Source organism: Manacus candei, unplaced genomic scaffold, assembly GCF_025592945.1.
Source record: "Manacus candei isolate 608988 ecotype Guabito, Panama unplaced genomic scaffold, ASM2559294v1 h1tg000065l, whole genome shotgun sequence".
Lineage (NCBI taxonomy): Eukaryota > Metazoa > Chordata > Aves > Passeriformes > Pipridae > Manacus > Manacus candei.
Window position 1 is genome coordinate 9,680,152 of NW_026138113.1, and position 15,242 is coordinate 9,695,393.

The 15,242-nt window shown below is 43.1% G+C and overlaps 1 protein-coding gene across 1 annotated transcript in view; it reads left to right on the top strand.

Annotated features, from left to right (window-relative positions):
• The first annotated feature begins 7,924 nt into the window (after window positions 1-7,924).
• The window catches only part of ADAMTS18 (ADAM metallopeptidase with thrombospondin type 1 motif 18), a 79,355-nt gene continuing 72,037 nt past the window's right edge, over window positions 7,925-15,242 (top strand). The window contains exons 1-3 of the mRNA XM_051805972.1: window positions 7,925-8,400; window positions 8,561-8,639; window positions 10,509-10,825. Of these exons, the coding sequence (XP_051661932.1) occupies window positions 8,296-8,400; window positions 8,561-8,639; window positions 10,509-10,825 (501 nt within the window). The 5' untranslated portion in view covers window positions 7,925-8,295. The remainder of the gene's footprint in view (window positions 8,401-8,560; window positions 8,640-10,508; window positions 10,826-15,242) is intronic.

Below are 15,242 nucleotides of genomic sequence, written 5' to 3' on the forward strand. Positions count from 1 at the left end.
CATCCTTTACTAAACTCAGCTGAAAAAGGGCTGTTCTTTTCTGTATTATAGATGTACAGCCTAAAATGATTTTATTCCTTTTTCTTCTCAACATTCAGCTCTATTGAGAATAGACAAAAATCAAACACTTTCCACTTGGTACACACACAGAGTAAGATATTATTAGATGTTGTCACAGCAACTGGTGCAACACTGAGTTTGTAAAACAACTGTTTGACTCCTCAACATGCTGAAATCACTTTGGAAATCAACACCACAGTCGGGGAATAGTTTCGTTTGCAAATTAGGAATGCAAAGAAAGCTGTGGTAAATTAAATACTGTAAGCTGAGCTCTTGGGATAGGGACCAATTTTCTGTTCAGCATGTGTTCAGCACCTAGCTCAAGGAGCCCTCTACAGCGACTGCTACCATATTCTCCATCTGTTATCATCATCTTTTGGCATGAAAAACAGTGGTAAAAATAACTCTATTTGCAGAAAAATAAGCCATAGGTCACAAAGGCCATGTTTGCCTGGTAAAAGAGTATAAAGCAATTTAAAGGGAGTTAATACCCTTATACAAATCTCTGAAGTGATTGCTCACTGCCATTGTGGTGCAACATAGTCCTCAAGTAATGAGATTCTGGTCCTCAAAAGATACAACTTTCCAATGTCCAACACAAACCCCGCTCTCGTTATGGTACAAGAGTTTAGAGTCTTTCAGTGAACAGCAAACAGAATATCTATGCAGATCTTTTAGACAACACCTTCTTTGTGTAGTGTTGCATGGTGCTGCAAGCCCTTTCTTATAGAAGCAAATATGGAACAGCTCCATAATTCTGTGGGAGACCTTTTCCTGTTTGATTGCCAAGCTGTAGTTAAAATTCCCACTGAGAGGTCCAGTTGGGGTAAGAAAGAGATGAAGGTGGTGGGTCTGAGCAGACACCTACAAAGAGAGGATGAACACACACTGAACCAGAAGTAAAGGCATCTAATTTTCTTAGGAAATGGGCTGATGCTTAATTGAAAATGGTAAAACAAAGTATTTATGGGTACACTGCAACTGTTCCATGCAAGGGACTGAAAAGGCTCCTGAACTCCTTTGCAATCTGTGGTCCCAGCAAGAAGGCTGAAGTAACAAAGGCTCATTGATGGGAGAAGGGAGGGAAGTTTTTAATAGAGGAATCCCAGGAGCCAGCCAAAGAAGCATTATCTTGTATTAAAAAAATCTGCAAATAATGAAATTCAGAGAAAAGAGAAGCCAATTTTCTTTGCCTGGCCCAAGAAATTAGTAGCAAATAAAAGAAGAAACACATGTAAAAAGGACTGGAGACTAAATCTTCCCAGCAACATTCTTCCTGGGGTATGTTGTTCAAAAGCATACATGGATCCATGTTCAGAATTGCTCAGCAGGTTCAGTTCCTCTTGATTCCAACTGGAGCTGTGAATTCTTGATACTTTAGAAAATTAAGCCCCCAGAGTACACTTGAAATTTTCATCCCAGAACTCAGACTCCCGCTTTGAAACTAACTGGATACAAGCAGGAGAATTATCAGAGATCTTATCTGACACAGCAATACAAACTGATGCTAGCATTTGTAGTCACATCAGCAGAAGTCACCTTTCCAGTCCAGGAATAAAATGAAAAAGCAAGATAATACGTCAGGCTTGGGTGTGATGAAGCAACACCACCAAGAGTGGGGGAGAAAAGCACAACTTTTAGTCTCTGTTGGATGAAACAAGTATATTTTGTTTACAGACATGAAAAGAAGGACCAATAAGAAATAAATGAGGAACCATTTCATCCCAATGCCATTTGTTTTAGGGGTGGAGCAACTTCATACATTCCTATCATGGAAGACAGAGGTTGAAACTTCCATATGGATTTTGTTTCTTGGCCTGGTTTATCCTTTTCTGGGGTGCAGATGCTGGCTGACTGTAGCAGAGACTGAGCTTTCCTTCCTGCATGTGATGCCAAAGTACGTCTGAAACCAATACCAGTGTCTTAGAAGTAATTTGCAGGGGTTTTAACTGTGTCTTTGTGACTCTGTAGGCTGCCCAGCCTTCTGGGTAGAGTGCAAATCAGTATTTATTAAAAGCATTTTCAAAGTGGATCTTTGAACCTGCTGGACTGCACAGTTTCTCCCGTGCCATTTTTGATCCATTGTATAAATACAAATTTTGGCATGTGCACAACATTATAAACTGCATAATTGTTTTTATTAGAGTTCTGTGAGTTTGGAGGTACCTGTGCTTTAATTACACTTGGCAAGTTTCCAGGAAAACTCTTCTAAAATGTAGTGCTTGCAAAGCCTTCGTCGGGCCACCCACAATGACAGCTTTTATTTTTCCTCTATTAGTGATGGACATTTTCATTTAATTTTGGTCTGGGTGTGTGACAGAGCCCCCGTGTACTGAGCTGCAGCTTCCCCCTGCTCACTCTCCAGCCCCAGAGTGCGTCGGGACACCGTGGCAGCAACTTGTGACGTTTGGACCCGAGCCAAGCAAGCGCTGTTTGCAAAGTTTTTTAGGTTGTCTGTCTTGCTTCCTCGGTCTCCCCTCCCCCTGTTAAAAATCGCCGGTGACACTAGAAATGCAAGTCAGTTAATCTCTCCTAAAACCTAAGCACCAGCCTACAGCAGGCAGGGCAGGAGAAATGCAGAGCGTGGCTCGGGAGGTTTCCCCGTAAGAACCCGGCACGGAGGTGGGTTTAGTTCCGCTCCCGAGCCCAAATCTCTTGTGTCGCAGGACAGAGCAGGGACAATGGTAACAAGTCAGCAGGATAGCTGGAACTTCATACTCCATGCCAGAAAGAGGGATGTCCAGCTAGCACAAATAAATGTGTAGAACTAATCAAATTAGGATGGACATGCTGTGCAATACAGAGAAATGCATGTAAGCAGAAAATTGTGTTTAATATTTGTAATCAAAAGCATTTATTTGGGGCTATAACAGCCCAGTGCTACGTGCAAATTGGGTGAGGAAAAAATGTAAACATTTTTTCTTTGATTTCGTGGAGTTAGGGTGCAGCAGGAATGCTGGATCCTTTTCCAGGGGCTGTGATTAAAAAGCTATGTGAAATGAATTTAGGGGCTTATTGACAGAAAATGTCACTGTAAATGGTGGTGAAAACCTATTCCACAGAGATTACTCTTTGTTGCGTGGAGTTTGCCAGAATTTATAAGATGCAAAGTGAAAACTGTGGGTTTAGAAACAAGCTGAGGATATAGCTTCTGTCCTAACACCACATCTGAAGGCTTCTGCAGAAAGCAGAATTTAGTAGAGAAACTGGTGAGGAATTTTATTCTGTGAATTTTATTCTGTGAACTTTCAGGCCCTTAAGGATCAGGAATTACTGGAGGAACCATGCTATGTCAACCAGTACATGTTCCCCATAAACAGAATAACCAGTGACATGGTATAGCCCGTGCCACGTGTCACTGAAAAATGCAATTAGCCATCATGCAAAAGCAACTCTATTACAGTAGCTCATACTGTAAATGGCACACTGGTTAGAAATGCAGAAACATGCTTTTGGGAACACGCTAGACTAGCATTTTCCATGCCTCAGAATATTGTAGTCATCTTCGGATTTCATGGAATAAACAAAGGAGTCCTCACAGTTTCTATTTATGAGAGTAGCCTTTTAAAATTTGGGAAGAGGGTTAAGAATACGGTGTAGGAGTGGATTTGCTGTCAGCTGCCATTATAAGACTGTCTAGTACTTTATAAACCTGCTCTGTGGAAGTTAGAGCAAGTGTTAATGGTGCTGCAGCTGTGGGGCAGCTGAGCAGTGTCCTCAGGATGTGCCATGTTCCAGCTGCCCCCTGTCCCATACCTGAGGGGTCCCTGGGGCAGGAAGCTGGGCACCAACTCCCTCTGTTTATAATCTCTGTTTTGCACAAAGGATCCTTCTGGCAGGGAGGATACAAAAGAATACCTTCTCAGGTTCTGTAACCCAGCCAGAGAGAGGAGCTGTGATCATTCATGCCAACTGACAGGATTTGGCCTCTTCCTAAACTTTATGGTATTGATTGCATGGCTTTAGATAATGTACAGAGAGCCATGAGAGTGTGATTTAATACCAGGTGACTATATCCCTGCAACTGCACTAAATCTATACAAACCCTTCCTCAAGGTCTTTTTTAAGTTGCTCATGTTTTGTTCAACCAGCAGCCTTGTCCTGCTATGAGTGTGTAACAGTTGCTGAACTCTTTGGACAAATTATATAAATCCACAAAATGCCTTGAGATTACTGAATGAAAAATGTAATGGGAATGAAAAGCCTCCTTAGCAGTTGTGGTGTATATGGAGCATAACCAAGTTTGGAGCATAATTTCACTTTGGAGCCTCTTCAACCCTGTGACAAAGATGAACTTGATGGGTTTTAAAGACTACCAGTTCATTCTAAAGAGGGTCATTTGTAAAGGGGTTTCTGTGAAGACTGCTCTGCTGAAAGAGTTCCACCCAGCATGTGGTTAATCACCACTCACTATAAATGAAGGCAAAGGGCTTCTGTGCCTCTCAGGAGTGAAACATCTTCATGAGGATAAACACAAAGAGAGCATAAGGACTGAGCTGGAAGAATCCTATGGAGTGCTTATGTGTGTCCTGAGAAACACAACAAATACATTATTTGGTAAGAAATAGTCACAGAAATGCTCATGTAGGAACAGACAGTTCAGAAACTGAATGCTGCTTTAGCAAAAAAAGTTCTGCTCTGATTTTACTATGTGTGTTCACTGAATATTGATTAAAACAAGCCCTCCCTGCACCATTTCCCATTGGAAGTACTCTGCCTTCAGTCATCCAGTCAGATGTGATTTAAATATGATATAAATTATACAAATTCATTATTAATACAAATAAATATGGAAAAATAATCTAGATTGATGGGGAAGAGGTGATGGCTCTCAGACAACAGACTTCTGTGAATCCCTCAGTTATCTCAGTGGTCAAAAATGTCTCACATGAGAAGGAGTTTGCTCTAACAAAGATGGCAAAACAAACATGATGGCATTTTAATTCAGGGCTTGTTTCTTCTGCATGCTTGTCATTCATGTTACCAATAATCACAGACTCATAGAACCAGAGAGTGGTTTGAGTGGGAAGGGACCTCAGAGCTCATTTCATTCCACCCCATGCTGTGGGCAGGGGCACCTTCCACTATCCCAGGTTGCTCCAAACCCCTTCCAACCCAGCCTTGAACACTTCCAGGGATGGGGCAGCCACAACCATGTGAGTTCTGTGTGCAGCTAGACTCTATCACGATGGCCATGACAGCATAATTCTTGGGGGGAAAAAAGTCTACAGAAATGTATGAGAAAAGAGAGATTCTAAATTAGAAAGAATAGAATGATTAAAGATAAAAATCCATTTTCTCTGATAAGCTCACAAGTGGAAACAAGAACATCCAACATCTTTGCAGCTAGACATCAAGACAATGGACACTTTGCATGCAGGTGTGATCTGTCTAGAGTGGGGGTGTGAGATGTCCTGGTGAAACTCAGGCTATGCTCTTGTGAGCCTTGGTGTGGTGAAGCAGTAACTCACTGCTGGAGCAGAGCAGCAACCCCTTCCTTTTCCTTGCAGCTATGAGAGAAATCCTGATGTCCTGAGAATCTCTTCACACTGGAGATCCCTCCCCAAGGGTATTGCTACCTGTAGGGCAATGCTGCTCGAGGCTGATGAGCTTCTCCTGGGTCTCCACAATTCCTTAGATTCCCCAGTAATGGAAGAGTTTCTCATGTAAGTGGAACACAAATGTTACAGGTGGATACAAACTAGTAGGGGAAAATAAAGATCTACTGAGAACCTGACAAAACTGATCAGCATAAAAAAGTGGTGGGAGCATCCAGCCTGACAGCTTAGGGAGAATAGAGCCCAGTGAGACTGTGGCATGGTAATGACTGTCTCTGAGGGAATATACACTTGCTGGTCATCTGGGGTGGGACTTGCTAGGGAGTGGGGGGAGGAAAACCCCCCTCTGGCTGCATTGTTTACTCCACTGCTGACTGTGGAGCTTTAGTTCTCTGATGTTTTGCATGGTAAGTGTGTTTGCACATGGAACGAGCTGCCTGCAGGATTCTCTGATGTTTATGGCCATCACGGCTGGGACCTTGATTGACTCGGGGAGCAAAGTATGATGTTGTCTGAGCATGTTAACTGATCAGTGTTGCTGCCTACAGGCCAAGGAAGGTTGGGGTCCCCTGCCTAATGCCAACTCAAATTCAGACGCATGTCATTTATAGTCATGCAAAGCAGTGTCACATTTTTTTCTTCTTCTTTGATCATACCCAGAAACTATAAATCCCCAGGGTGAAATCTTAACTCTACAGAAATCCAGAGCAAACCCCCTTTCAGTGGTGCAAGGTTTATGGCAAAAGTTGTATTTTTATTTCTTAAACAATTCTTGTAATTGCTAGAGAATTGCATTTATTTCTCTCCCCTCACAGCAAATTAAATGTCAGCGTTCACAGTCAGGTAGTCTACTGCAAAGAGTCAGGTCTGTCTGTTCAGGGTGTTGAGGGCCGATAATAAAATTACAGCTCAATAATTTTCTATTTTTCTCCTCTTATCTGCCATGCACAGCATGTTTTATGTGTTCTGCTCCACTGGGACCATTGTAAACCCGTGGCCAGCTATTTCACTTGAATACACTCAGTGGGAGATGGCAGGTGCATTTTTACAAAAGAATCTTGAAACTTTATCATAATATATTCAGCGAGGTGATAATGTAAAACCTGCTGGGAAATAGAGAGAGGTGAAGGAGAAATTCCACACCTGGGAACTTAATGTTTAAAGACAGGAAATGCTTTAGAAGGGAAAATATCTCGGATCAGTCTAATCCACTGCCCCAGACTAGTTACCATGAGACACTCAGTGGAGGAGGCAAGTAAAGGAGATAACCTCCCTCTCACCTCAGCTTCCATTGTACTGTCCAGCTCCTGTGCCAACTGGAGCAAAAAGGCACCTTAGATTGACACAGTTACCATTTATTTTCACGATGTGACCCTAGGACAAGGGAGATTTTGAGTGAGATTGGACTGAGACACATAGTAGACCACTCTCTGGCACAAAAGGGAGATCATGAGGTGAGGGACACTTCTCCAAGTGCAGCCAAAATCATCAGAACCAAGTTTTGTGTTGATTTCCAGCCTGGACCAGTCACATTCACTTCAATAGTTCAGTTTGCTTTCAGATCATTTAGGTCTTTGATTCTTTAGTGAAGTTTTCTGTAGAAGGGAATGCGTAATAGCACAGCTAGGTAGCGTGGGACCAGATCTTGATGCTGTGTTGGCTCAGTGTGAGAGCCACTGCATGCAAGTCAGCTCCTTGATGGACATCAGTGCTCAGTATCCAGTACCTGCTCTGCCTGTCACAGCTGTGTTTGTTTCCCAAGCACCCTAATCTTCATGTGAATTGTTTCTTTGTTGGCCCATGAAGTGACTTTTAAAAATAACAGAAAATAACAGCACAAGTTATCTTCAAGTGAGTGGGGGAAGCTGCATGGCTGGTCCAGCACCCTCACAAATCTCTAGTCCTTGCAAAGAGGCGACTGAGAGGAGACCTCATCAATGTCTACAAATATCTGAAGGAGGGGTGCCAAGAAGATGGAGCCAGGCTGTTCTTGGTGGTGCCCAGCAATGGATCAAGAGGAATGGGCAGAAACTGATGCCCAGGAAGTTCCACCTCAACGTGAGGAAGAACAACTTTCCTGTGCAGTGACCGAGCACTGGAACAGAGATTGGAGCGGGTGTGGAGCCTCCTTCACTGGAGATACTCAAGAACCACCTGGATGCGATCCTGTGCCATGTGCTCTGGCACGGACCTGGTTGGACAAGACGAACTGTGGTCCCTTCCAACCTGACCCATCGTGTGATTCAGCGATTCACCCCTCGGACCGCGCCCCCCGCACCTCCGCACAGGTGCGCCGGCCCAGCCCAGCCCTTCCCCGCGTCCCGCGGCCGATCCCCCCGCCCCATTCCCGGTCCCAGGTGCCTCCCCCGGCCCGGCCCCGCTCCTCCCCATTGGTCCCGCCCGCCCGTTCCGCGTCGCCCCCCGGGCGGCGGCCGCTGCGCTCGCGGTGCCGGAGGCAGCGCTGCCCCGCGGCGGCGGCGGGTTAAAGCCCAGCCTAGAGCGCTGGGCCGGCTCAAAGCGCTGGGCCGGCCGGGGCGCGCTCACCTGGGCGCCGCTCCACGGGCTCCGCCGGCCGCCCGAGCGGCTGCGGGGCAGCGCCCAGGTGACCATGCGGGGCGGCCGGGCTCGCCCGCACGCTTTCGGGGGCAGGTAGCACACGCCAGGTGCGCGGCGGAACATGGACTGTCTCCTGCTGGCCGTCTGGACTTTACCTGTCGCGATCCTCGGCGGCGGCAGCTCCATGCAATTCCAGACTCTCCCGTGGCTTGGAAGCACTGTAAAGGCAGGTCGAGAGCACTTTTCTTTTGCAGTCGCCTAGTGTGCTTTACCGTACCAGGTTACTGCAGTCCCTGGTGCCTTGTCTTTCTGCCTTCCCTTGTGGAGGAAATCTCGCCCAATACTCCTTTTCTCTCTCTCTTTTTTTATTTTTTTTTCTCTTGCAGACCCTTCAGCTGTGCTGCCTCTGTTGCATGTCTCATGCAGCAACTTTAACCAGTGACAGCATCAGTGAATTGACTCATGGTTTGTATAGCTCTTTCTGTGTCTGTCTATGTGAACATTTGCATGGATGCTTTTTTTTTTTTTTTCGGTGGAGTGAGCATTTAAAGGGAAGAAGCCGCAGTGTTTGGGGAGCATAAAGTGCAGGCAGGCTGGCTGCTGTGGGATAGCGAACCATGGGCAGGGATTAACTTGTTAAGCCCCGTGTGTTAAAGCTGAAAGGAACTACGTGTAACAGCAAAGCAAATGAATGGGATAGTAAATACATCCACATTTCCATGTGTGATTAGAAAGATGAATGTGTGTGTAGCCGCAACAGCAGAACCTCGTGTGTCTGTTGTGGAAGCAGTGAGACAAAAGTAATGAAAATATTTGGGTGGGAGAGCGGAAGGAGCCGTGCAATGCAGGCTGAGTGAAAACAAACCTGGAGAGAAAGGACTCCTGTGAGCAGGAGCTCAGGAGCTGTTTGTTCCCAGGTCGCAGGGACTAACATGTAGATGCTGATGACTTTGGGATGTTTGAAGTGCAGTATATGCTTTTTACTGGGTGTGAGTGGAAACAAAGTACAATAGAGAACCACACCAGGGTGCAGAAAGGAAAACCCTCTTGCACCCTGTTCTCTGCTCACTGGGGATTCCCTCTCTCTAGCAGCTGCTCACATTTTTTGGCCACCAGCCTTCTTAGCGTCCTCAACTTCTGCTGTTGATTAACACCACTAGAGGAAAGTGAAAGCTCTTGATGTATTGTTTCCACTGTCTAAGGGAAAACAACCTATCAGTGGTTATGTTCTCAGCTTAATGTGTGTCCAATAAAGTCTATTCAGGCAAAGAGATTGATAGTTTTTGCAACATCTGTTACAACACAAGAAGAAAGGGGTTTTCCTCTTTTTTTACATGGTGTTATTTCAATTTACTAAGAGAAATTAATTGTTTTGTTAAATGCATGGACATCTAAGTATCCATAGAGAAATACAGCCCAAAAATTAGAATGGGGTTGGAAGGCAGTTTATTCAGCCTAATTACTTGTGTAACCAGGACTAGGTGCAAAGATCCTAGTTCAGGAAACAGCTAAAATTCAGACCCTGGTTCTGTGACACAAGTAATCCCTGCTAGGTCAACACCAATGGTGATGTACTTCAGGCTTAAGACACACACAGCCAGGTGAATCATGGCCTCTATTTTTTCCCCTTTCCTAAGTGGTTTTGAGTAGATCTCAGCATTCTCAAAAATAGTTTTGTAGTTTTTCACGTTTTATTCAAAACAATACATTTCTTTGACATGCAATTAGCAATGGTTGACTAAAGGTTATTAGGTAGGATGTAATCTCTTTCTGCTGAAGGTCAGTTACAATTTGAAACCCAGTCTAATCAAGTCACTACAAAGAGATGAGGTCTCACTCAGTTAAGGCATTAATAAATTAATCCTTTAATCCATTTGAACAAGTGGTATAGTTCTGCAAAGTCTCAGTCATGGTTATCCCTACAGTGATACAATATTTGCTGCATTCTTAGGGAAGGAAAAAGCCTCTCAAACCAGAACGGCCTTCACATTTGACAGCAATTAATACAGGGGGAGGGGAAAGTCTACAGATCTGCTGGTGATGACAAATGTCTTCAGAGGAGCAGTTGTGGGAATGTTCACAGCTATGCTAGTTAGTCTGTGCCTCTCAGTGGGGCACAAAAGAAACAAACACAGTCTGAGAGCCTGTGAGACTTAACAGGGGTGAATTTATGCAGGCAAGGCTGCACACACAGAGCCTGCAGAGCTTTCAGGCCAGTCCCTGAGTGAGGGGAGGCTTCATCCCAGAGTGAATGCCTGGTGCTCCCCGGGTCAGAGTGCTGCTTACCTGGTTTGTGGGATACCAAAGCTGATGGCTAACTTTTTATCCTTACAGATTATGTGTTTGTGACACCTGTCAGAGTGGATTCCAGCGGATCGTACATTTCACATGATGTTTTGCACAGTACTAGGAGAAAGAGATCAACTCAGAGTTCAAAGAGTTCCTTGCACTACAAATTTTCAGCATTTGGACAGGAACTTCACTTAGAACTTAAACCTTCGACCATTTTAAGCAACAGTTTTATTGTCCAGGTACTCGGGAAAGATGGAGTGTCAAATTCTCAGGAACATGACATTGAGCAGTGTTTCTACCAGGGATTTATAAGGAATGATAGCACCTCTTCGGTAGCAATATCTACATGTGTAGGCTTGGTAAGTGTCTATTTAAAACAAATCAGCACTAAAAGTATTTTCGTATGTGGAATAGTAGCCGAAGGAATGTAATTCATATAATATTCAGGGTACCATACACCATTTGCTGATTTTCCTAGCACCACTAGTTGCTACTGCATTTAACAGAAGAGATTTAGTTAAAGCCAGTGAACTGCATCACACCCTTTGTATTTGTTGATGACAGTCTTTCAGGGAAAACATCACACCCTTTGTATTTGTTGATGACAGTGTTTCAGGGGAAAAAACAAACAGAAGACTGGCTGGTAGTCCTAGTAATTATCCCATAACAATTTGTTATGGCTTGTGATAGTTTATACATTTCTGCTCGCTCTGAAGTATAAGCTCTTCCTGCCTTTGTGAACTCCTATGAATAAAGGAAAAAAAAACCAACAACTATCCAGAAGCTTGTGAAAAAATATTATTTTACCTAGTTTTGTCAACTGCTTTAAGGATGGGTGAATTTCCGAGCTCAGCAGGAGTCATGAACCAGTTTCCCTTTGTTTCCTTTGATAATTCAAGCCTTATTTGGGTTTACAAGTCTTGATGAGTTGATCTCTTATGAATGTGTTAAATATTATCGTTGCATATTTTCCATTTATGGCTGTCATCAAAGTTCATGAAAAATTGTCACTCACAAGTGGTTTTTTCAAAGTGTGTTTGACAGTGCTCATTGCCTGCAGAGAAGTCTGTACTGATGCAATTTAGAAGAATCATCTACAGAATTAATAGTTATGGATGTTTTTTAGGCTTAAACCCTTGCACTTGCAAAGCAGTCTGCTGTGGAGGCAGAGTAAGGCAGTGTCATTTTAGCACTGGTATATGAAGTCATCTGTGTGCTTTGTGCTTGACTAAGGTCCAGAGGATATGTTGGGTCACCCTCTAGAAATCTGTTTTGCAAAGGTACTTGTCTCTAAGGGCTATTGAACTGTGTGATGGGACCGAAGAAGGAGCACTTGAGACAGCCAGTGTTTCCTTTGAAACTGGAATCAGTGACTTGAGAAGCCTGTTCATTAGGAAGGGCTGTTGATAACTGGTTGAAGTGGTCTGGGTTATATTTTGAATGCTCTACTCTTTTTTTTTTTTTTTTTTTTTTTTTTTCTCAGCAAGTTAGAGGAATTAGTATCTTACAGTTCACTTGAACAGTTGCAAGTGGGAGTTTGGAGCAGGTGCCCGGAACTGGAATGAAGCTTTCTTTGGCTTTTAAAGTTGTGTTGTTAGTGCTGAACTGTTAATATTGGATGTGCTTAGTTTTTTCTCTGGAAGCCTCGTGTTCACAATTGCTACTTTTTACCAGATTTACTCAGAAAATACCCTGTTTTCACTTATTTGAGTGTTTTGCCTTTTCCTCTAAGGGAAATGCTCTACCTACACGCCACAGGTACAGTTTAGGTGACACCCCCCCTGTTTGGTCACGTTTTGGTTTTTAACATGCTTTCTGAGCTAAGTGAAGTTGGGCTTGTCAAGTCTTGTCTGGAGAAGGAAGGTTCAAGCCTGCCTCAGGTCAAAGAGGAACAGAATGTGGTGATCTTAACTGAGACTGAAATGGATCTTTTACCACTGTCTCGACACAGAGGTTGTTATGACTGGTGAGCTTCACTTAGGAGAGATCCAGAAACTGATCAAAAGAGAATAAATATTGTGGCATGAACGAATTTATTCTGGCAGTACCTAGATTATCAGCAATTAGAATCTCTCTTTAATTAGTTCCAAGGTTCAATAGATTTCACCTTAAATTGTTATTTTTAAACTGGTAAATGAAGTAAACCTTTACTTACAGTAATCTCCTGGAGAGTAGGTATCCCAAAGTATAATTGTTCCTTTATCCATCTGTTAATTTCAGTGCACCTAATGAATCTCAGGCAAATTATCAACAGGATTCTCAGTCTTTCAGTTTACAAGGCTGCCCTCTTAAAAATGTGTCGTCAGCTGTCTGTAATGACAACCACGTCACTTCTCACTGTGATCCAAATTCAGTAATCATATGTTAAGTCTGGACGCTGTGCTCTGATCAAGAGAACCTTGTGAATAGCTTCTATATCCTTTTTGCACCAACTACTTTTGTCACTTGGTTGCCCTTCTTTCCTATTTGCTTTGTTCACTGCAATTAAACCGAAAGTGGTGTTTCTTCTATATGGTTGGTAGCACTAATCTTTCCATTGTTCCTTTCATTAGCAATAGCTTCTCTACAATAAAGCTGCAGTGACCCATTCTTTCAAGCCTGGAACACCACAATGTGATTTGGAAGCAATTGCATTTCAATAGACTACAGGGACTCTTTGATCTAATTTTTTGGATGACCTAGAGTATTCAGTCATTCAGCTGTCTGTTATCTGCTATTGCCTGCAGAGGAGACTTTGGAGAGAGTCTATATGAAATGGTTTGTTAGGCAGGATGACCTTAACACTGGAAAGGAGCAAGAATTTCTTGCCTTGATATAGATCTATTAAGAGTTGTGTGTATCTTATGATTTAATGGCTTAGTTGACAGGAAGGCCCTACATTTTTATGCTGATTTGTTGATTTGAGACCAAATGTTTCCATCAGTCAACACAATTTTCTTGGTGTGTCAGAAGGCAGAACTGGATGTATGCTCTTCATGCTCTGATACAGTAAGTTGGCATTTCAGGAGGATGTGCACAAGTTTACTACAGTAGTTCCTCTTTTCATGATCAAAATGTTTAGGTGCTTTGCTTTTCAAATGGAAACTTGCTTTTTTTTCTGTTTTCTGCCCTTTCGTGCTTCAGTCAGCATCCTTTGCTTGCTGGGGCATCTGTTATGCAGCAAGAAAGCTGTGCTTTTACTTGTTTTTTAAATGAAAACTGTGTTCTGGGCTGTCTGTGGAGAACATCATACGTTCCTTCCACAGCGCTGTGATAGTGTTTTTCATATATTTTGTTAATCCATTCTCACTCTCAAGGGTCTTTTTTTTTTAAACTATTACACCTTCGGGTCAATGAGTTTGTTTATGTTAGTAAATACACAACTGGTTTCTCTCTTTGACATCATCGCAATGTGGCCTGAATAGAAATGCAAAATGTTCAACTTCTTTCTCCACTGATATTCATTATTGCTTTTAATAAACCTCTTCTGTTATCCCTGCATGACTTCTTGGAGTTTCCTTCAGTCCCTTGTCCTCTCCCAGTTGCTACATCCAGGCCACTGGTTTCTCTTGTTGCTTCATTCCCTTTTTACATTCTCCAATTCAAACTGTTCATTCTTTCCAAGTTCAGTCTTTTTTTCCTCCAAACCCCTGATTTGAGCTAATTCTTGCTTATTCTAATTATTTTTTTTATTACTATTATTATTTTGTAATTCATTATTACTTATAATTGCCTTTAGCTAGCTAACTGGGAGGCAGACTGTCAAATCCACAGAATGCAGTGGTTTTTCTGTTTTCCTGAAGGAGATGATGCTGGCCACTGTTAGAATATGGAATTGTTTTTTTAGGACCTACTCAGTGTGGTTGTGTCTGTGTTCCTACCTCATTCCTCTTGCCCATTCTCATCCACATGTGCTATTTAATCTGCAATAAAAACAGTATCTACTAGCTGCTGTAGGTTCAGCATCTCTAACTCTGCTTCCATGATGACATCTAAAAGCCTCACTGCTGCCTTCCTAGTCTGTGTATCCCTGTGTTGTCTCTCTTTATTTGCCAGTTTTTGTCTCCTTACTTTATGTTTCTGTATACAGAATCTCCTGTATACAGTGAGTTGTTTGCAGTCACACAGTAAATCAGGGCAGAGTACAAGAGAACCTCAGAGGTGTCCAGCTGTATTCTAGAGACACTCTCAAAAGTAATTTGTGGCTCTGCATTTAGGAGCAGGAGTCACATTTCCCTTGTGAACAAGAACTCTCCTGCAAAGTCAAACAAGTTTTACTGTAGTCCAATGCACAACACAGGGATTGGTGACCTAATGAGCCAGTAGTTTGTTATACAGCATTTGTGGGGGCACTGCTGGTGCAGGAGACAGGTGAGGGTGGAGAGCAGGAACTACACATGTGCCCAGAGGAGCAAACCACTCGTACAACGTAAGGGACTTGCCTGCCATCGAGTCCCAGAGGAGATCTGTGTGTGTTTTGGGTCAGAGAAAACAAGTACTGCTGAGTGGAACAGTTCAGGTCCCTTAAAACTATAGAATACACAGTTTTATTGTTCAGGCCAAATTTAGCCCTAAGCAAACCCCTTAGAATGGAGGCTTGAGAGGCTGCACCTGCTTGCACCAGATGTGAATGTGGGCCATTCTCTCCCATTTATTTATGTACCTTAATTAGAAGAAGTAGTGGTGCCCTCCTCTGGTTTTGGTAGGATGTGATTGAATCTGTCATTGTAAGGGGCCTCTTTCTCTTGTCTCAAGTTCTGTTATGTTTATTAGTGTCTAGTCAAGGGAAGAGAAAGA